This window comes from Oncorhynchus masou, chromosome 26 (assembly GCF_036934945.1).
Source record: "Oncorhynchus masou masou isolate Uvic2021 chromosome 26, UVic_Omas_1.1, whole genome shotgun sequence".
Taxonomy (NCBI): domain Eukaryota; kingdom Metazoa; phylum Chordata; class Actinopteri; order Salmoniformes; family Salmonidae; genus Oncorhynchus; species Oncorhynchus masou.
In genome coordinates, this window is record NC_088237.1 from 2,728,042 (window position 1) to 2,751,466 (window position 23,425).

General features: G+C 44.0%; 1 protein-coding gene across 2 annotated transcripts in view; it reads left to right on the top strand.

The window, feature by feature from the left end:
• Nucleotides 1-23,425, top strand: part of col4a3 (collagen, type IV, alpha 3) — a 142,935-nt gene that overhangs the window by 62,610 nt on the left and 56,900 nt on the right. For both annotated transcript variants that reach the window (XM_064938105.1, XM_064938106.1), the window contains 15 exons: nt 260-322; nt 429-482; nt 1,051-1,077; nt 1,161-1,235; nt 4,444-4,506; nt 4,680-4,715; nt 5,056-5,103; nt 5,262-5,336; nt 5,673-5,717; nt 5,956-6,018; nt 6,188-6,232; nt 18,058-18,111; nt 18,534-18,575; nt 19,048-19,129; nt 19,419-19,454. In XM_064938105.1, the coding sequence (XP_064794177.1) occupies nt 260-322; nt 429-482; nt 1,051-1,077; nt 1,161-1,235; nt 4,444-4,506; nt 4,680-4,715; nt 5,056-5,103; nt 5,262-5,336; nt 5,673-5,717; nt 5,956-6,018; nt 6,188-6,232; nt 18,058-18,111; nt 18,534-18,575; nt 19,048-19,129; nt 19,419-19,454 (808 nt within the window). The remainder of the gene's footprint in view (nt 1-259; nt 323-428; nt 483-1,050; nt 1,078-1,160; nt 1,236-4,443; nt 4,507-4,679; nt 4,716-5,055; nt 5,104-5,261; nt 5,337-5,672; nt 5,718-5,955; nt 6,019-6,187; nt 6,233-18,057; nt 18,112-18,533; nt 18,576-19,047; nt 19,130-19,418; nt 19,455-23,425) is intronic.

The window sequence follows — 23,425 nt, forward strand, 5'->3', positions numbered from 1 at the left end:
GCTTTCTTGGGAACAGGAACAATGGTGGCCCTCTTGAAGCATGTGGGAACAGCAGACTGGGATAGGGATTGATTGAATATGTCCGTAAACACACCAGCCAGCTGGTCTGCGCATGCTCTGAGGGCGCAGCTGGGGATGCCGTCTGGACCTGCAGCCTTGCGAGGGTTAACACGTTTAAATGTTTTACTCACCTCGGCTGCTGTAAGTATTGATGTGAAGTTTTTGTATGTGAATGGCCCTATGACTTCCTCTCTTCCAGGGAATCCCAGGAAATGAAGGACCAATGGGGCCATCAGGAACCCCAGGATGCAATGGGACGAAGGTACAGTCTTGCTTTTGGATATGATGTACTTATTGAAGCTCACAAACACACACACACACACAGACGTATGTACATATCTGATGCCCTATCATTGTGTGTGTTTCAGGGGGACAGTGGATACCCAGGGTTACCTGGGGTGCCGGGACCTGTTGGATTACCAGTAAGTGCTGTCATATCCTGTGTCCAGTGTCACTAAGCACCTTACTGTTCCTGACTGTCTGTCTGTCATCAATCACAGCCATCAATCATGTGATCTTAATCATTAGCCTGTAATATGGGAATTGATAAATAAGGTTTCCAAGAGTGAACAAAATAAAAGTTAATGAATTAACATTTAAATATACAAAATATATTTTACTTCTTACAAGTGGTATGTATGAACAAATGACTGTTGAAAATGGAAATGGTGTATTTAATTCGATTTTTAAACAAGATCCCCGTGTTCAGTCCTATGAAAATGTCATAGGCTATGGTGTAACCACAAAGCACCTTACTGTGTCTGTCTGTCATCATCACCGTAAAAGCTAGACATCATCACAGCTGTCTGTCATGTGATCTCAATCATTATAAACATATACATATATATGTAGCTGTCCATCACCTTTGCTGCCAGTTGTCACCGTTCCAGGTTTTGCCCCCACAGTGGTAGATACATTTGTGTCAGGTCTTGTTTAGCTTTTACAGTAAAGTTGTGATGTGCAGCTCACACTTATCTTTTTTTATTGAAGGGTGTTCATGGATTGCCAGGATTTAAGGTACATCCAAATATATCTACTGACCCTCTAAACAATTTTTTTGTTTTGTTTTGGACCCTAAGATTAAAGTATTGTCCTTACAGGGAGACTCCTACTACTTCCCACCCGCTGCTGAGGTTGATGGAGATCTTGGACCACAAGGGAGAGATGGTGTCAAGGTAAGGAGACCTCCCACCCTGCCTACACCTGGGTTGTGTTCATTGTGCACCAAACGGAAGAAAGCTGACTAGCACAGGTGTAATGGGTTTCTTCCATCTCCTCCTCTGACGAAGAGGTGGAACAAGGATCGGACCAAAATGCAGCGTGGTTCGTTAGATACATCTTTAATGATGAAGAAAACACGAACAATACAAAACAACAAACGTCGAAAACCGAAACAGCCCTGACTGGTGCAACAAACACAGAGACAGGAACAATCACCCACAAACACACAGTGAAACCCAGGCTACCTAAATATGGTTCCCAATCAGAGACAACGATAATCACCTGACTCTGATTGAGAACCACACAACCCCAAGACGAAACACACTACAAATAAACCCATGTCACACCCTGGCCTGACCCAATAAATGAAGATAACATAATAAATATAGACCAGGGCGTGACAGAACCCCCCTAAGGTGCAGACTCCCGGACGCACAACAAAAACAATAGGGAGGGTCCGGGTGGGCGTCTGTCCATGGTGGCGGCTCCGGCTCGGGACTTGGAACCCACTCTATGAATGTCTTAGTCCCCCCTCCTCGCGTCCTAGGATTGTCCACCCCCGCCGCCGACCATGGCCTAGTAGTCCTCACCCAGAACCCCACTGGACAGAGGGGCAGCTCGGGACAGAGACGCAGCTCGGGACAGAGGGGCAGCTCGGGACAGAGGAAGCCCAGCACTGAGAGGAAGCCCAGCACTGAGAGGAAGCCCAGCACTGAGAGGAAGCCCAGCCAGGTAGTTGAATCCGACAGATCCTGGCTGGCTGGCAGTTCTGGCAGATCCTGGCTGACTGGCGGATCTGGAAGAGTCTGGTTGACTAGCAGATCTGGAAGAGTCTGGTTGACTAGCAGATCTGGAAGAGTCTGGCTGACTGGCAGATCTGGAAGAGTCTGGCTGACTGGCAGATCTGGAAGAGTCTGGCTGACTGGCAGATCTGGAAGAGTCTGGCTGACTGGCAGATCTGGAAAAGTCTGGCTGACTGGCAGATCTGGAAAAGTCTGGCTGACTGGCAGATCTGGAAGAGTCTTGCTGACTGGAGGATCCTGGCAGACTGACGGCTCTGGCTGCTCCATGCTGACTGGCGGCTCTGGCTGCTCCATGCAGATTGACAGCTCTGGCGGCTTCTTGCAGGCTGACAGCTCTGGCTGCTCCATGCAGACTAACAGCTCTGGCAGCTCCTTGCAGACTGGCAGCTCCTTGCAGACTGACAGCTCCTTTCAGACTGGCAGCTCCTTGCAGACTGGCAGCTCCTTGCAGACTGGCAGCTCCATGCAGACTGACAGCTCTGGCTGCTCCAAACAGACTGACAGCTCTGGCTGCTCCATGCAGACTGGCAGCTCTGGCTGCGCTAAACGGGCAGGAGACTCCGGCAACGCTGTAGAGGCGGAAGGCTCTGGCAGCGCTAAACAGGCGGGAGGCTCCAACAGCACAGGAGAGGAGGAAGGCTCCGGCAGCGCTGGAGAGGCGAGGCGCACAGTAGGTTTGATGCGTGGTGCTGGCACTGGTGGTACTGGGCCGAGGACACTCACAGGAAGCCTGGTGTGGGGAGCTGCCACCGGAGGGCTGGGGTGTGGAGGTGGTACTGGATAGACCGGACCGTACAGGCGCACTGGAGATCTTGTGCACCGAGCCTGCCCAACCTTACCTGGTTAAATACTCCCGGTCGCTCTGCCAGTACGGCATGGTGGAATAGCCCGCACTGGGTTATGCAGGCGAAACGGGGATACCGAGCGTAAGGCTGGTGCCATGTAAGCTGGCCCAAGTAGACGCACTGGGGACCAGATGCGTAGAGCCGGCTTCATGGCATTTGGCTCGACGCTCAATCTAGCCCGGCCGATACGCGGAGCTGGAATAGAACGCACCGGGCTATGCACCCGCACTGAAGACACCGTGCGCACCACAGCATAACACGGTGCCTGCCCGGTCTCTCTAGCTCCCCGGTAAGCACAGGGAGTTTGCGCAGGTCTTCTACCTGGCGTAGCCATACTCCCTGTTAGCCACCCCCCAAGAAATTTATGGGGCTGACTCTCGGGCTTCCAACCGCGTCGCCGCGCTGCCTCTTCATACTAGCGCCTCTCCGCTTTCTTCGCCTCCAGTTCTTCCTTGGGACGGCGATATTCTCCAGGCTGTGCCCAGGGTCCTTTTCCGTCCAATATCTCCTCCCAAGTCCAGAAGTCCTGTGATCGCTGTTGCTGCCTTTGTTGCTTCTCCTGTGGCTCCTGCCTGTTGACACGTTGCTTGGTCCGTTTGTGGTGGGTGATTCTGTAACGGGTTTCTTCCATCTCCTCCTCTGACGAAAAGGTGGAACAAGGATCGGACCAAAATGCAGCGTGGTTCGTTAGATACATCTTTAATGATGAAGAAAACACGAACAATACAAAACAACAAACATCGAAAACCGAAACAGCCCTGACTGGTGCAACAAACACAGAGACAGGAACAATCACCCACAAACACACAGTGAAACCCAGGCTACCTAAATATGGTTCCCAATCAGAGACAACGATAATCACCTGACTCTGATTGAGAACCGCCTCAGGCAGCCATAGACTAATCTATACACCCCACACAACCCCAAGACGAAACACACTACAAATAAACCCATATCACACCCTGGCCTGACCCAATAAATGAAGATAACATAATAAATATAGACCAGGGCGTGACAACAGGGAGGGATTACCTGGACTAAATCAATTTTTTATGTGTATACGTTTTCCGTGCTGTATTGATCACAACCCATTACATGTCTCTGAGTTTATACTTCTATTCCAATAGGAAAATGATGTGCTTGCCTAGTACCTATCATTACTTTGGCCAGGAGTTTCTTTCCTGACGACAGCCCCTATAGTTGTAACTTGGACCAAGAGTTTTCACATGGTCAGGCAAAACTCCTGGGGCCCTATATTACAGTTATACTTTCATGTGTATCGTGGCATGTGAGGTTGAGTAGTTAGTGCCACAGACCCCGTTACATGTGTATAGCCGAGGCTACTAGAGAAAGGATGGGTTGGAATCCGACCCATTTTGACTCATAATCTCTCCTACCTTTACTGTCTCCTCAATAACATTGTCCTATCTCATTAAATAAATACAAAATCACAAAAAATATTATAAAAAAAAATAATTGAATGTGTAATCGACTGACTGGCCACTGTTTTTTAGGGACAGAGAGGGTTACCTGGACGGCCGGGTCTTCCTGGGCTGGATGGACCGAGCGGGACTCCAGTCAGTTAACACCTAAATGAAGTTCAATATGTGTCCTCTCTTTTACTTATTAGCCTATGTTTATTTTGAAAGGCTTTTACTGTAATGTTTTTCTGAATATCCTCATTCATGATTCCATGTGCTCTCCATGAATGTATAAATTACTGACTTTAAATTATTATTTATATTTCCAGGGATTACCTGGTTTAACAGGTGTACAGGGAGAGAAGGTCAGTCTCATAGTAAATACTTATTTCCATTTGTGTGTGTGTGTGTGTGTGTGTGTGTGTGTGTGTGTGTGTGTGTGTGTGTGTGTGTGTGTGTGTGTGTGTGTGTGTGTGTGTGTGTGTGTGTGTGTGTGTGTGTGTGTGTGTGTGTGTGTGTGCATTTGTGTGTATGTTTGTGCATGCGTTTCTTCCTGGATGTTTTGGAGCTTTCCATGGCGTTGACCATTCACCTTACTGCACTAACAATATAGTAACAATGTAATATTGAGTGATGTCCCTCTTCAGTTCCTGCCATTTAGAGGGGTGTGTTGCACTATTTATAGTAGCTTTATTTCTGTTTCAGGGCCAGGAAGGTCCAAGCCCTGTAATTCCAGGCCCAAGAGGTCAAAAGGTATTACCTACCTGTGTGATATTGATCTTTTCTACTTTCACATACAGTACAACTCTCTCTTGCATATTATCCTGCCTCAGTATAGTTTGTTCTGGATGCATGCTGAGTGTATCTAATGTACAGTATATTGTGACAAAATGTAAATGTTTTCTTCTCAGGGTGACCAAGGCCCTCCCGGGATACCTGGACAGAAGGGCATAAAGCTGTATGCAGAGGGACCCAAGGAACTGAAGGTTTGCCACACTTAACATACTCGGTTTCTCTCACAGCAATTTTTACTAGTCCACACTGACACAAATCATGATCATCACATTTACATTTTAGTGATTTAGCAGAAGCTCTTATCCAGAGTGACTTACAGGAGCAATTAGGGTTAAGTGCCTTGCTCAAAGGCACATCAACAGATTTTTCACCTAGTCAGCTCAGGGATTTGAACCAGCAACCGTTCAGTTACTGGCAAACATAATTACCAATCACCATCACCCAAATCAGCTTCATCATCATTATTACCCGTATACATCATATTTTCACACAAGTAGAAAAGTGTTCTGACTTTCTTCTCATTGCAGGGGGAGCCAGGTGATACCGGAGAGAAGGGGTGTACAGGCCAGCATGTGAGTTATAACCTATGGGGGATCATTACAGTGAATTAAATTAAACTAATTGATTTTAATGTAATAATTGACATGATCTTTTAGCCAGTACAAAAGTTGCCAGTTCAAATCCCATTGCATGTATAGTACTACTTGTGGGCTGTGCTTTGTCTGTCTGTCCATCTGGCCGTCCTTTCTTTTCTGTTTGTCTGCTTGCCTGTCTGTCGGTATTTTACATTCTTTTTTTTCATTTTTTTAGGGTCTCCCTGGGCGTCGTGGATATAAAGGGAACAAAGGCGACCAAGGAGAACCTGGAGCTCTGGTAGCTCTATGACTCCAGTCACTGCATATCATATTTAAAATACTGTAGAGTTTTACAATGGTATTATGGATGTTATCATTCTCACATGTGGATGTGTCCTACTCACAATAGTAGTCCTACTCACAAATACTGACAAACACCTGTGTCTAACAGAGGTTCTGTTTTTCAGGGGAAACCTGGGAAAGATGGGGACCCTGGGACCTATGGAATTCAGGTAAAACAAATATCCAGACAACTATCATAACTTGTATGTACTGTACATGGTCCTTTGTGGCTCACTCACTTTGTACAAGGTTATTATGTACATGCATTATGTACATGCATTTTGCCATGTTGCCATGTCAACTCCACTTGAACATAACCCACCTGATTACCAATCCTTTTCCCAACCAATTGTCTTTGCCACTAGGGCTACATGTGACTTGAGAATTGTATCGGCCTAATTCTGCTCTAAATGCATTATTTGGTGTTCTACATTGTATGCGAAGGATATCTTTGCAGAATTCCACATGCAGAGTCTCATTTTGGTGTCTGTCTCATTTTGTGAAATCTTGGTTGGTGAGCGGACCCCAGACCTCACAACCATAAGGGGCAATGGGTTCTATGACTGATTCAAGTATTTTTATCCAGATCCTAATTGGTATGTTGAATTTTATGTTCCTTTTGATGGCATAGAATGCCCGTCTTGCCTTGTCTATCAGATCGTTCACAGCTTTGTTGAAGTTACCTGTGGCGCTGATGTTTAGGCCAAGGTATGTATCGTTTTTTGTGTGCTCTAGGGCAACGGTGTCTAGATGGAATTTGTATTTGTGGTCCTGGTGACTGGACCTTTTTTGGAACACCATTATTTTGGTCTTACTGAGATTTACTATCAGGGCCCAGGTCTGGCAGAATCTGTGCAGAATATATAGGTGCTGCTGTAGGCCCTCCTTGGTTGGTGACAGAAGCACCAGATCATCAGCAAACAGTAGACATTTGACTTCAGATTCTATTAGAGTGAGGACGGGTGCTGCTGACTTTTCTAGTGCCCGCCCCAATTCGTTGATATATATGTTGAAGAGGGTGGGGCTTAAGCTGCATCCCTGTCTCACCCCACAACCCTGTGGGAAGAAAAGTGTGTTTTTTGCACATTTTAACCGCACACGTGTTGTTTGTGTACATGGATTTTATATTGTCGTATGTTTTATCCCCAACACCACTTTCCATCAATTTGTATAGCAGACCCTCATGCCAAATTGAGTCGAAGGCATTTTTGAAATCAACAAAGCATGAGAAGACTTTCCCTTTGTTTTGGTTTGTTTGGTTGTCAATTAGGGTGTGCAGGGTGAATACATGGTCTGTTGTACGATAATTTGGTAAGAAGGCAATATGACATTTGCTCAGTACATTGTTTTCATTGAGAAAATGTATGAGTCTGCTGTTAATGATAATGCAGAGGATTTTCCCAAGGTTGCTGTTGACGCATATCCCACGGTAGTTATTGGGGTCAAATTTGTCTTCACTTTTGTGGATTGGGGTGATCAGTCCTTGGTTCCAAATATTGGGGAAGATGTCAGAGCTAAGGATGATGTTAAAGAGTTTCAGTATAGCCAATTGGAATTTGTTGTCTGTATATTTGATCATTTCATTAAGGATACCATCAACACCACATGCCTTTTTGGGTTGGAGGGTTTTATTTTGTCCTGTAGCTCATTCAAGGTAATTGGAGAATCCAGTGGGTTCTGGTAGTCTTTAATAGTTGATTCTAAGATTTGCATTTGATCCTGTATATGTTTTTGCTCTTTATTCTTTGTTAGAGAGCCAAAAAGATTGGAGAAGTGGTTTACCCATACATCTCCATTTTTCGTGTTGTTGTTTGTTTAGTGTTTTCCAATTTTTCCAGAAGTGGTTAGAGTCCATGGATTCTTCAATTTCATTGAGTTGATTTCTGACGTGCTGTGCCTTCTTTTTCTGTAGTGTATTTCTGTATTGTTTTAATGATTCACCATCGTGAAGGCGTAGACTCAGGTTTTCCGGGTCTCTACGTTTTTGGTTAGACAGGTTTCTCAATTTCTTTCTTAGATTTTTGCATTCTTCCTCAAACCATTTGTCATTGTTGTTCATTTTCTTCGGTTTTCTATTTAAGATTTTTAGATTTGATAGGGAAGCTGAGAGGTCAAATATACTGTTAAGGTTTTCTACTTTCAAGTTTACACCTTCATTATTACAGTGGAATGTTTTACCCAGGAAATTGTCTAAAAGGGATTGAATTTGTTGTTGCCTAATTGTTTTTTGGTAGGTTTCCAAACTGCATTCCTTCCATCTATAGCATTTCTTAGTCCTACTCAGTTCCTTTAGCTTTGATGCCTCATGATTGAGTATTGCTCTGTTGAAGTAGACTGTTTTTGCTGTGGTCTGATAGGGGTGTCAGTGGGCTGACTGTGAACGCTCTGAGAGACTCTGGGTTGAGGTCAGTAATAAAGTAGTCTACAGTACTACTGCCAAGAGATGAGCTATACAGTGGGGAGAACAAGTATTTGATACACTGCCGATTTTGCAGGTTTTCCTAGGTCTGTCATTTCTATCATAGGTACACTTCAACTGTGAGAGACGGAATCTAAAACAAAAATCAAGAAAATCACATTGTATGATTTTTAAGTAATTAATTTGCGTTTTATTGCATGACATAAGTATTTGATACATCAGAAAAGCAGAACTTAATATTTGGTACAGAAACCTTTGTTTGCAATTACAGAGATCATACGTTTCCTGTTGTTCTTGACAAGGTTTGCACACACTGCAGCAGGGATTTTGGCCTACTCCTCCATACAGACCTTCTCCCGATCCTTCAGGTTTCGGGGCTGTCGCTGGGCAATATGGACTTTCAGCTCCCTCCAAAGATTTTCTATTGGGTTCAGGTCTGGAGACTGGCTAGTCCACTCCAGGACCTTGAGATGCTTCTTACGGGGCCACTCCTTAGTTGCCCTGGCTGTGTATTTCGGGTCGTTGTCATGCTGGAAGACCCAGCCACGACCCACGTCCTTTCCCCTTTGTAGAAAAGCATCCCCAAAGAATGATGTTTCCACCTCCATGCTTCACGGTTGGGATGGTGTTCTTGAGGTTGTACTCATCCTTCTTCTTCCTCCAAACAAGGCAAGTGGAGTTTAGACCAAAAAGCTCTATTTTTGTCTCATCAGACCACATGACCTTCTCCCATTCCTCCTCTGGATCATCCAGATGGTCATTGGCAAACTTCAGATGGGCCTGGACATGCGCTGGCTTGAGCAGGAGGACCTTGCGTACGCTGAAGGATTTTAATCCTTGACGGCATAGTGTGTTACTAAGGGTTTTCTTTGAGACTGTGGTCCCAGCTCTCTTCAAGTCATTGACCAGGTCCTGCCGTGTAGTTCTGGGCTGATCCCTCGCCTTACTCATGATCATTGACGCCCCACGTGGTGAGATCTTGCATGGAGCCCCAGACCGAGGGTGGTTGACCGTCATCTTGAACTTCTTCCATTTTCTAATAATTGCGCCAACATTTGTTGCCTTCTCACCAAGCTGCTTGCCTATTACCCTGTAGTCCATCCCAGCCTTGTGCAGGTCTACAATTTATCCCTGATGTCATTACACAGCTCTCTGGTCTTGGCCATTGTGGAGAGGTTGGAGTCTGTTTGATTGAGTGTGTGGACAGGTGTCTTTTATACAGGTAACGAGTTCAAACAGGTGCAGTTAATACAGGTAATGAGTGGAGAACAGGAAGGCTTCTTCAAGAAAAACTAACAGGTCTGTGAGAGATGGAATTCTTACTGGTTGGTAGGTGATCAAATACTTATGTCATGCAATAAAATGCAAATTAATTACTTAAAAATCACACAATGTGGTTTTCTGGATTTTTGTTTTAGATTCCGTCTCTCACAGTTGAAGTGTACTTATGATAAAAATTACAGACTTCTACATGCTTTGTAATTAGGAAAACTTGCCAAATCGGCAGTGTATCAAATACTTGTTCTCCCCACTGTAGGTGTACCTACCATAGGAGTCTCCTCGAAGCCTACCATTGACTATGTACATACCCAGCGTGCGACAGAGCTGCAGGAGTTGTGACCCGTTTTTGTTTGTTATGTTGTCATAGTTGTGCCTAGGGGGGCATATGGGGGAGGGAATGCTGTCACCTGCAGGCAGGTGTTTGTCCCCCTGTGTGCTGAGGGTGTCAGGTTCTTGTCCGGTTCTGGCATTTAGGTTGCCACAGACTAGTACATGTCCCTGGGCCTGGAAATTATTGATCTCCCCCTCCAGGATGGAGAAACTGTTTTCATTAAAGTATGGGGATTCTAGTGGGGGGATTTAGGTAGCACACAGGAGGACATTTTTCTCTGTTAAGATAATTTCCTTTTGAATTTCTAGCCAAATGTTCCTGTTTTGATTAATTGAATGGCGTGAGTTAGGTCTGCTCTATAACAAATTAGCATACCCCCCGAGTCCCTTCCCTGTTTCACACCTGGTAGTTTGGTGGATGGGACTACCAGCTCTCTGTAACCTAGAGGGCAACGGGTGGGTCCGTCTCCTCTATACCAGGTTTCTTGCAGGATGACAATGTCTGTTTTAGAGGTCAACCGATTATGATTTTTCAACGCCGCTACCGATTATTGGAGGACCAAAAAAGCCGATACTGATTAATCAGCCGATTTATAAAAATATAAAAACATGTATTTGTAATAATGACAATTACAACAATACTGAATTAACACTTATTTTAACTTAATATAATACATCAATAAAATAGTAGATAATGAAACATGTTCAATTTGGTTTAAATAATGCAAAAACAAAGTGTTGGAGAAGAACGTAAAATTGAAATATGTGCTATGTAAGAAAGATAACGTTTCAGTTCCTTGCTCAGGACATGAGAACATATCAAAGCTGGTGGTTCCTTTTAACATGAGTCTTCAATATTCCCAGGTATGAAGTGTTAGGTTGTAGTTATTATAGGACTATTTCCCTCTATACCATTTGTATTTCATTAACTTCTTGGAACTCTAGGGGCGCAATTTCATTTTTGGATGAAAAACGTTCCCGTTTTAAACAAGATATTTTGTCACAAAAAGATGCTCGACTATGCATATAATTGCTACTGTTCGAAAGAAAACACTCTGACGTGTCCAGAAATACAAAGATCTTCTCTGTGCGTGCCCTTTAACGTGAGCTTCAGGCAAAACCAAGATGAGATGGCATCCAGGAAATGACAAGGATTTTTGAGGCTCTGTTTGTCATGATCTCCTTATATGGCTGTGAACGCAAGAGGAATGAATCAACCCTCTCTGTCGTTTCCCCAAGGTGTCTGCAGCATTGTGACGTATTTGTAGGCAGATCATTGGAAGATTGACCATAAGAGACCACATTTACCACGTGTCCGCCCGGTGTCCTGCGCCGAAATTGGTGCGCAAAAGTCACCTGCCAGTATTTTTCCAAGGAATACAGAGAGGAAAGCAAGCTTCCACGAACTGCATGTCAATGAAGAGATATGTGAAAAAACACCTTGAGGACTGATTCCAAACAACGTTTGCCATGTTTCGGTCGATATTATGTAGTTAATCCGGAAAAAGTTTTACGTTGTAGGTGACTGCATTTTCGGTTCGTTTCAGTAGCCAGGCGCAATGTAGAAAACGGAACGATTTCTCCTACACACAGACGCTTTCAGGAAACACTGCGCATTTGGCATGTGACTGAGAGTCTCCTCATTGAAAACATCAGAAGCTCTTCAAAGGTAAATGATTTTATTTATTTGGTTATTTATTTGCGATTTTCAGAAATCGTTAACGTTACATTATGCTAATGAGCTTCAGGCTATAACTGTATACAGGTTTTTTTCATAGCCAAACGTGAACAAAACGGAGCGATTTGTCCTACACAAATAATATTTTTTTGAAAAACTGCACATTTGCTATGTAACTGAGAGTCTCCTCATTGAAAACATCCGAAGCTCTTCAAAGTTAATGATTTTATTTATTTGGTTATCTGGTTTTTGTGAAAATGTTGCGTGCTAAATGCTACTCAAAATGCTATGCTTGCTTTGCATACTCTTACACAAATTAGTCCATTTCTATGGTTCAAAAGCATATTTTGAAAATCTGAGATGACAGTGTTGTTAAGAAAAGGCTAAGCTTGAGAGCAAACGCATTATTTTAATTTTATTTGCGATTTTCAGAAATCGTTAACGTTGCGTTATGCTAATGAGCCTGAGGCTTTAGTCACGATCCCGGATCCGGGATGGGGAGTTTCAAGAGGTTAACCTTTGACTATTGGATGTTCTTATAGTCACTTTAGTATTGCCAGTGTAACAGTATAGCTTCCGTCCCTCTCCTCGCTCCTCCCTGGGCTCGAACCAGCAACACAACGACAACAGCCACCACATCGAAGCAGCGTTACCCATGCAGAGCAAGGGAGACAACCACCCCAAGGCTCAGAGCGAGTGAAGTTTGAAACGCTAGTAGCGCGCGCTAACTAGCCAGCCATTTCACTTCATTAGAACGTGCGTTGAAGATGACGTTCCCATAGCAATGATTAAAACATTCCCTAACCAGAAACCTTGGATTGATGCCAGCATTCGTGTGAAAGCGCGAACCACTACTTTCAATCAGGGCAAGGTGTCTGGTAACATGACTGAATACAAACAATGCAGCTATTCCCTCCGTAAGGCTATCAAACAAGCTAAGCGTCAGTACAGAGACAAAGTAGAATCCCAATTCAACGGCTCAGACACAAGAGGCATGTGGCAGGGTCTACAGTCAATCACGGACTACAGGAAGAAATCCAGCCCAGTCACGGACCAGGATGTCTTGCTCCCAGGCAGACTAAATAACTTTTTTGCCCGCTTTGAGGACAATACAGTGCCACTGACACTGCCTGCAACGGAAAAATGCGGTCTCTCCTTCACTGCAGCCGAGGTGAGTAAAACATTTAAACGTGTTAACCCTCGCAAGGCTGCAGGCCCAGACGGCATCCCCAGCCGCGCCCTCAGAGCATGCGCAGACCAGCTGGCTGGTGTGTTTACGGACATATTCAATCAATCCCTATACCAGTCTGCTGTTCCCACATGCTTCAAGAGGGCCACCATCGTTCCTGTTCCCAAGAAAGCTAAGGTAACTGAGCTAAACGACTACCGCCCCGTAGCACTCACTTCCGTCATCATGAAGTGCTTTGAGAGACTAGTCAAGGACCATATCACCTCCACCCAACCTGACACCCTAGACCCACTCCAATTTGCTTACAGCTCAAATAGGTCCACAGACGATGCAATCTCAATCACACTGCACACTGCCCTAACCCATCTGGACAAGAGGAATACCTATGTGAGAATACTGTTCATCGACTACAGCTCGGCATTCAACACCATAGTACCCTCCAAGCTCGTCATCAAGCTCGAGACCCTGGGTCTCGACCCCGCCCTGTGCAACTGGGTACTGGACTTCCTGACGGGCCGCCCCCAGGTGGTGAGGGTAGGTAACAACATCTCCTCCCCGCTGATCCTCAACACTGGGGCCCCACAAGGGTGCGTTCTGAGCCCTCTCCTGTACTCCCTGTTCACCAACGACTGCGTGGCCACGCACGCCTCCAACTCAATCATCAAGTTTGCGGACGACACAACAGTGGTAGGCTTGATTACCAACAACGACGAGACGGCCTACAGGGAGGAGGTGAGGGCCCTCGGAGTGTGGTGTCAGGAAAATAACCTCACACTCAACGTCAACAAAACTAAGGAGATGATTGTGGACTTCAGGAAACAGCAGATGGAACACCCCCCTATCCACATCGATGGAACAGTAGTGGAGAGAGTAGCAAGTTTTAAGTTCCTCGGCATACACATCACTGACAAACTGAATTGGTCCACTCACACAGACAGCATCGTGAAGAAGGCGCAGCAGCGCCTCTTCAACCTCAGGAGGCTGAAGAAATTTGGCTTGTCACCAAAAGCACTCACAAACTTCTACAGATGCACAATCGAGAGCATCCTGGCGGGCTGTATCACCGCCTGGTACGGCAACTGCTCCGCCCTCAACCGTAAGGCTCTCCAGAGGGTAGTGAGGTCTGCACAACGCATCACCGGGGGCAAACTACCTGCCCTCCATGACACCTACACCACCTGATGTTACAGGAGGGCCATAAAGATCATCAAGGACATCAACCACCCGAGCCACTGCCTGTTCACCCCGCTATCATCCAGAAGGCGAGGTCAGTACAGGTGCATCAAAGCTGGGACCGAGAGACTGAAAAACAGCTTCTATCTCAAGGCCATCAGACTGTTAAACAGCCACCACTAACATTGAGTGGCTGCTGCCAACACACTGACACTGACTCAACTCCAGCCACTTTAATAATGGGAATTGATGGGAAATGATGTAAATATATCACTAGCCACTTTAAACAATGCTACCTTATATAATGTTACTTACCCTACATTATTCATCTCATATTCCTACGTATATACTGTACTCTATATCATCGACTGCATCCTTATGTAATACATGTATCACTAGCCACTTTAACTATGCCACTTTGTTTACATACTCATCTCATATGTATATACTTTACTCGATACCCTCTACTGTATCTTGCCTATGCTGCTCTGTACCATCACTCATTCATATATCCTTATGTACATATTCTTTATCCCCTTACACTGTGTATAAGACAGTAGTTTAGGAATTGTTAGTTAGATTACTTGTTGGTTATTACTGCATTGTCGGAACTAGAAGCACAAGCATTTCGCTACACTCGCATTAACATCTGCTAACCATGTGTATGTGACAAATAAATTTGATTTGATTTGATTTTGATTTTTTGGACTTCGGTCACACCAGCCTCATCTCCGGAGTTGATAGGTTTGAAGTCATAAACTGCGCAATGCTTGACGCACGACGAATAGCTGCTGGCAAAAGGCACGAAAGTGCTGTTTGAATGAATGTTTACGCGCCTGCTTCTGCCTACCACTGCTCAGTCAGATACTTAGATACTTGTATGCTCAGTCAGATTATATGCAGCACAGGACACGCTAGATAATATCTAGTAATATCATCAACCATGTGTAGTTAACTAGTGATTAGGATTGATTGTTTTTTATAAGATAAGTTTAATGCTAGCTAGCAACTTACCTTGACTTACTGCATTTGCGTAACAGGCAGTCTCCTTGTGGAGTGCAACGATCGAGAGGCAGGTCATTGGACTAGTTAACTGTAAGGTTGCAAGATTGAATCCCCCGAGCTGACAAGGTGAAAATCTGTCTTTCTGGCTAACGAGGCAGTTAACCCACCGTTCCTAGGCCGTCATTGAAAATAAGAATGTGTTCTTAACTGACTTGCCTAGTTAAATAAAGATTAAATAAAGGTATCCGATTGTTATGAAAACTTGAAATCGGCCCTAATTAATCGGCCATTCCGATTAATCGGTCGACTTCTAGTCTGTATTACCGATTTCTTTGGTGAAGTCCGGGTTCCTGCTCTTTAGGCCAAAGGCAGATGACCTCAGGCCTTAGATATTCCGGGATGATATAGTGAAGGCTTTGTGTTCCATAAAGTGTCCAATGTTGTTGGTTGTGTGGTTTGTCCTCAGGCCAATAAGTGTGAGCAGAGCTTGCTGAGCATCTGGTACATGCCATTGGCTTGGGATAGTGTAAGAGTGGGGGTTGGGCCTGTTTGACCGCTCACTGCCTGGGCGTATGTGTGACTTCCATGTTGAGGCCCTGTTTGCGGGGGTGGCGTGCATGGGGTGGGCATGAGGGGCATAGGTCTGATCTGAGGGGGCCTAAATAGGGTGTGGGCATGGTTGACGTGGGGGGGTGTTAATTGGTTGGGGTGGGGGTGTGGATGTGGCTGGGGGTGCTGTGGTCTGGATGTAAGTCCTCTTGGCGTGGGTCCTCTATGTGTAGGTCCAGGAGGGGCGTCCCGCAGGTCTGGGAGGGTGTCTCGCTGGTCTGGGCGGCGTGTCAATTGATCAGTTGCTCCTGTGTGAAGTGTTGGGGATACGTTTGAGATTGATGTCCTTTTAGAGTCCGGCAAATGTGGGCCCTGCTGCCTTGTAGAGGTGGACCTGGACATAGAGGCTGTTCAAGTCCAGGGTGGAGTGGTGGGCCAGGAAAACATTTGGTTTTGAGGCACAGTCACGGGAAATACTTGCGTTAACCCGCTGTATTGCGGCATGGTGGAAGTCTTTTCGTGGTAGCAGGGTGGTGATAACCACTTGCGCGTTGGGGAAAGTAGAAGAAGCTTTGTCAATCACTCCCTTCAGTGCTGTGGCCACCCTTTCCTGCTGTGCTCTCAGGTTGATTGTGCCTGTGTGTATTATTATGTGGCTAGGTGAACCTAGTTGGTCCTCAGACAGAAGGTCTAGGGTGCGTTGGGTGTTTGGACACCAGAGTTTAGACACACTGTGTTTGGGAAAAAGTTTTTTTCTTGTATATATTTCCCATTTGAGTCCATAAGGAGAACAATCTGTGTCTTGTGTATGTCCTCAGTGGGTGTGTGTGTGTGTGTGGGGGGGGGGGGGTCAGAAGGGCTATCAGGGTGGCTGACTGGGGGGTTACTCAGAGGGGGTGAGAGCCTCTGGGCTTTGGGTTCTTCATTTGTGTGTTTTGCTGTTATGTCGACATTATGGTCAGGGTTTGGTGTGGACTGTTCTGCTGTGGTGTCGAGACTTTTGTCGGGTGCAGAGGTGCGTTGAGGTGGGCTGCTTCTCTGCGGGGGTGGCCACCTCTCTAGTGGGTTGTTCTCTGTCACACGCCATCCCCCTCACCCTCTACTCCAGCAGTCTGATCCTCTCCTCTAGTGCTCTGTTCTTCTCCTGATCCTGCTCTTTCCACTATTGAAGTTGTCTCACCACTGTCAAGAATGCAGAATGGTCTCTCTCCACCTCCAGCCCTCCGGGTCTGGTGAAGAGAGTGTTGTTGTGCTGGACTGTTGTCTGGGTCTGTGCTGACTGGAGTGTAATCACCTGCTGTTCCAGCACCACCTGCCTTACCTCCAGCTGGGTCAATGAAAGGGTAGAACTCTGTGCTGGGAGGTTGACTTTCCCATTGTGTGTGGCTCGTCTGTGGGGTTATATAATGAAGAGGTCTTATCTGACCCGCTCGGGGTGGGGGTATCTTTCTCAAGGGAGAGCTTCTCCTGCTGGGCTAATTATTTGATTATAAGTGAAAGTCCTGCTGAAACTGTTTGGGGTTGCCCTGTACCATTACTGTTCCAGACTTATAGAGACTTATATTAGCTGACTCAGAGTCCTCGTTGTCAAGTATCCTGCGTTTCCACCCCTCGTTAACACCCCCTCTCTTAACAAAGGGGTAGTGTGCTAATATAGCACTGTGCCATGCCAGGGGATGGTTTGTGTGGAAGATAAGGCTGGATTTTGGATGTTCCCATTTTTGTAATAGTCAGCAAAAAGTGTCTCTTGATATTCTATTAGAAGCTTCATTTTGTAATCTTTACTTGCCTGATCATTCTTTACATACACAGGGTACTGTATTTTAATTACCTCTGAACAGCGGGAGGCAGCTTCTAAGGCCTCTCCATTTGGTTGGAGTAGACTGTTTGACTCGCTTGCCATTGTTGGGTTAAAGGGCTTTGACACCTCTCACTTGACACGTCGGTGCTAATTGAAGCTGTATCAAGCTTGGCAGCCTTATGTTAGCATTCAGTTCTTATAAAGTAATGTAGTGTATTTTTCTTATTGGTTTTTGGAAATTAAATATAGTTTCAGACTCACTCAGTTCCAGGTTGGATGGTGCTTTCAGGTTTCTGTTGTTTTCCAGAGAATGTGCCGTATAGAATAATAAACCTTGGTAGTTGTAAACCTTTCAGGTGATTCCGTAATTCCGTCCAAAATCAGGTTGTAGGTTTTGAGTTTTGATTTGAAGTGAGGGTTATGTTGTAGAGGGTAGCATCCTGTATATGTTCCTGACAAAAAAGCCAAGTTTATCTAACTCTAAATCTATATTTTTTTGAGAAAATGCTAAACAATGCAGGAGCTCATCTGATCATGACCTCTAGCCTCTCTCTCTCTTTCTCCTGTCAGGGTGAGAAAGGTGATGTGGGCTACCAGGGACCTCCTGGAACAGAAGGTTCAATGGTATGTCCTACTGCCTTCAATCGGCTATTGTATCGGTCAGTCTGTCAGTCATACGGGCCTGAATCCTCACTTAAGATCTGTGCGATAATTTTCTGTACGAGTATCGTGCATGGTTAGAGTCAGAGTTTCGGGCACGGATCTCAAGTCAGTATTCCGACCTCAATAATAGACTAGACACCACGGTTGGGGCCAATTTCAATTCATGAAGTACACTGAAATTCAAATTCCACGTCTCGTTAAATGCTTTACAATTAGATTTAAAATACATGTTGAAATATTTGTAATTGGAATTTGGTTTACTTCATGAATTACCTGGAATTGATCCCAACCCTGCCCTACACTCATGTTGAGTATTTCATTCGCTCTACTGTCTTTGTAATGTATATGTGTGGGTCACCCTCTCTGTGGCTGTCTGAATTCAGGGTGACAAAGGTGACCGCGGACCCACAGGTCCTCCAGGGGATGTGAGTGACAATATATTGTTATCATGTTCATATTAGTATCATATCAATAGTTGACAATAGTCAAAAGTGCCTTCAATTAGTTAACTTAGTTAACATACACAACTGGTGCAAATCTGAAAATGCACCCTATTCTAAATTGAGACATTCAATCGCCAATTCTACAATCTCAATGTACATTTGTTGTTTGTTTGTTTTGCTTTTTATGCACTTTGATATTATTTTCTGTAATGAAAAGCGCTATACAAGTTAAATAAATGATTGTTGTTATTATTATTCCCCATATAGTGCACTGCTTTTTACAAGCGCCTTAGCACATTTCACCACAGATGCAACAGCTCTGGACAAAATAAGTGCACTAAGGGGAATGGGGTGTCATTTGAAAGTCAGCCTACTATACTGTGTATCAAGCTGCAACGCTGGTCCCTTGGACTTTGGCTAGTTTTAACCGCTGCTTGTCATCCTTCACCTACAGTTGATTCAGATCAATGGGAGAATCAAAGGCTTGCAGGGTTTTCCTGGGCCCCTCGGACCCCCTGGCTATACTGGTAATCAAGGTATGCCAGCACACTGACAACTAATTACCTATTCTCTATATAGCGCACTACTTTTGACCAGAGTTCTGGTCAAAAGTAGTACACTAATATGGGGAATAGTGTTCCATTTGGGATGCAGCCTATGTTAGACAAATGCACTGTAGACCACTGAGTCTCTCCCTCTCTCTCTCTCTCTCTCTCTCTCTCTCTCTCTCTCTCTCTCTCGTAGAAAGCTGATTAATTCCACTGTCAATTCCAGTGTTATGTTCAATCAGTTGTCAGTAGCTGTACTGTCTCTGTTCTACTCTAGGTGTGATTGGTTTTCCTGGAATGAAGGGGGAACCAGGTAAATCTTTTATTTGTTTCCCATCCATTAATTTGCTGTTTATCAATGTTACTCTTAGAACTATTGGCCAATTGCAACCAACGGGCAGAACACTCGTATGTTAATGCTGGATTTCTTAAAACGCTACTAATGGCAGATTACATGCACCTGTGTTAAGACAAACTTGCTTGCATACAAAATCCGCAAGAATAAACTAGCAGATCAGTGGATTCAAAGATTATCTGTTATATTGAAAAGTTAGTCAAGTGACCACTCTAACAATAGAAATACATGTCCTCGAAGATAGGTGGGAGGAGGCAAGATCAGGTGGGACCATTCTAGCCAATGAGAGATCAGATACACATGTGAACAACAGACCATAGAGATGGATACAGGACTCATCTTTGTGTCTTTGCCATTATAGCGTCTGTGATAGCCTCAATGGCGCTGGTCATCCTATCTCCTTTTTAAAGTCAAACACATTTTTTTTGCTCCTAACTCATAGAAATCCCCACTAAATTGACTACTTTATAATGTCCATGTTAAAACAGATCCTATCTGACAACAGGCGAAATGCCACATTCGTCGACTTAAATCAGTGCATTCATAACAACCTAACCATTACAAAACTTCTATTCGATCAAATAAGCCTCATGTCGCAAACTAAAACTTGTTAAGGCTAGGGTCCTTTTTTCTCAATTTCCGCCTGACTGACGTGCCCAAAGTAAACTGCCTGTTGCTCAGTTCCTGAAGCCAGGATATGCATATAATTGGTACCAGTGGAAAGAAGACACTTTGAGGTTTGTAGAAATGTTAAAATAATGTAGGAGACTATAACACAATAGTTAAGGTTGGAGAAAATTCAAAGAACAACCAACCTGAATATATTTTTTTTGAGAGTCCATGCTCTTCCAATGGAACGAGTAAAGAAATTAATTATAGCTCCCAGTATGCAATTCCTATGCCTTCCACTGGCTGTCAGTCGTCTTTGTTCAAGGTTTCAGGTTTTTTCCAAAACGAGTAAGAAATATGAGTTTTAATACAGGGACACAGACTTGGAAATTTGTGTATGCAAGAACGAAGAGGACACTCACCTGCTAATATCATTTTCCTGTTGAACATACTTATTTCCGTATGAAATATTATAGCTTAATTACATTTTAGAGTATCTAAGGATTAGAGAGAAACGTATTTTGACTTGTTGAAACAAAGTTTAGGGGTAGATTTTCGAAATCCTATCTTGGCCCGTTGAACGAGTGGATTACTCAAATCGATGGCGCCAACTAAACTGACTTTTTGGGATATAAAGAAGGATTTTATCTAACAAAACGACACTACATGTTATAGCTGGGACCCTTTGGATTACAAATCAGAGGAAGATTTTCAAAAAGTAAGTGAATTTTTAATCGCTATTTGTGAATTTATGAAACCTGTGCCGGTGGAAAAATATTTTCTCAAACAATCTCACGCCATGCTATTGCTATAAAGCCTACTTTAAATCGGACAGTGCAATTAGATTAACACAAATTTAAGCTTTCAACCGATATAAGACACTTGTATGTACATAAATGTTAAATATCCATAATTTCTATGATTATTTAATTGAATTGAGCGCCCTCCAGTGTCACCGGAAATTGTCCCGCTAGCGGGACGCCTAGCCCAAAGATTAACAATAAAACATTTTGTCGATCGAATTCAACACTCTCATTAGCCTCCATACAAAATTCCTCACTTCGAGTAAAGCCTCTCACTTCGCCTCTTCGTCTCTGGTTGATACCTTGTCAAACAAGTTTGATACCAGACATCTGCGTTTAGGTTCTCTACTCTGGCCCAAACGAAAATCGACCTACCAGGAACATTGAAAGCTGATAATTCATCTAAAATACTTTAAAGACTATAGGATTATATTTCATACAAACATCTGATACTGCCAAATCGAAGTAAAGGTTAGAATCTCTGGATTAACTAGCTAATGTTAACTAAATTTAGTAATTAATAAATTGGCAACAGTTCTGTGAACTTTCTTGTGCAAGTTTTAAATTGACACAATACCTTTTAACAAAGGTGTTGGCTAAAGATGACATGTAGGAGCTTGCAGGGATTTGTAGTCTGGCATGATGTCTAATTTGATTCTAATTAGCATGTTTTAATCTATGAGTAAATAGAGCTGAATATCTTGATAAAAGTAATCTTGTCTGGGAGAGATTTACATGGTTATCATTTTATGGCTATTATGATATGTCCACTGTGAGGCTCTATAGAGAACACGTTGTCTTTTACAATAACAACCTGACCAAGATGGAGCAACAAACCGTGCAGCAAATTTTGTGATATTGGTAGTAGGTAGTTACAGTCTTGTCCCATTGCTGCAACTCCCGTACAGACTCGGGAGAGAGCCGTGCGTCCTCCGAAACGCGACCCTGCCAAGCCGCACTGCTCGCTTAACCCGGAAGCCAGCCGCACCAATGTGTCGGGGGAAACACCGTACAACTGGCGACCGTGTCAGCGTGCATGCGCCCGGGCACGCAGCAAGAGTCACTAGAGCGTGGTGGGACAAGGATATCACAGCCAGCCAAATCCTCCCTAAACCCCGACGATGTTGGGCCAATCGTGACTTTCCTATATGGGTCTCCCGGCCGCAGCCGGCAGTGACGCAACCTGGGATCAAACCAGGATCTGTAGCAACGCCTCAAGCACTGCGAAGTGGTGCCTTAGACCGCTGCGCCACTTGGGATGCCTATTCAGTGAATGTTTTAAGGAAGTTATTAAAAAACTTCCACATAAACTATAATTTCCTTTTCCAGAGTGTTAATAAAAAATACAAAAAAATTTAAGGAACAGTCTCAGAACCTCCCTGCCGCCTAAAAATAGAAGTTCCCAGAACAGGAGAAATGTTCATTTCTGTTCTCAACCTGTTTAAAGGAAACATATGGCTTCGTTCCCACAACCAATGTGAAACCAAAAACATACATTCCCAGAATTTCCACGGAACTTAATGTGCTAGCTGGGAGGGGGGTTGGGTAGAAGTGTAGATTATGATATTGTCAGCGTAAAGGTGGATTGAAGCATCAGAAAAAGGACACTGGACACTATCAGGGGTTTGGATGTAATGTTTTCACTTCTGATGGTTTGGGAGTGGTCAGTGAAGTATTTGGATAACCATGTCTGAGTTTATTGATGAGGATGGAGTGGTCAACTGTGTCAAATGCTTTGGAGAGGTCAATGAATAGTGCAGCACAGTTGTTTTTTGTACAGGGAGGAGAATATGTAATTGAGAACCTTGGTTTTGGCAGTTATGTAGCTGTGACCTTCTCAGAAACTAGACTTGAACCCAGAGACAATGTTGTTATGGCTCAGGTATTAGGTACACTGGGTGTTTTCTATTTGCTCCAGGAGTTTGGAGAGGCAGGGAATGGTTATAGGCCAGTAGGAGTTAGGATCAGTGATGTCACCATCTTTGATCAGTGGTGGAACATATGCAGATTTCAAGTCTTTGGGGATGGAGGCAGACTCCTGGGATTGGTTGAGATGAGAGGCAGAAGATGACAGGTGCAGCTATTTTATGGAAGAAGGGCTTTCTGCCATTGGTTCCAGGAGGCTTCTTCAAATCGATTAGACAAATTGTAATTATTATTGGATTTCATAACTTGGAAAATAACTAGACTTAAAAATAACACATTTTAACAAATCACTAACAAAATGTGTTAAAATTCACACTTAATCCAGCAGAAACTAATGTATAGAATTTATTATACAAGAGATCAAATTCACAAATTCTTCAGCACAACGGCAGATTCATGTTTTAAGTATTAAATTTACAATGACTCAATAATTCATGCCTTCTGGGAATGTTATCAAACCCAAAAGTTATGGGCGGAGTTAGAAAGTTGGCTGTCATAAGTATTACAATGTAAACGTCCTAAAAAATGTAATACAAAAAATAAATACATTGGAAATGTAAAAGTAATGAGTCCGCAACATGAGTTTTCCAT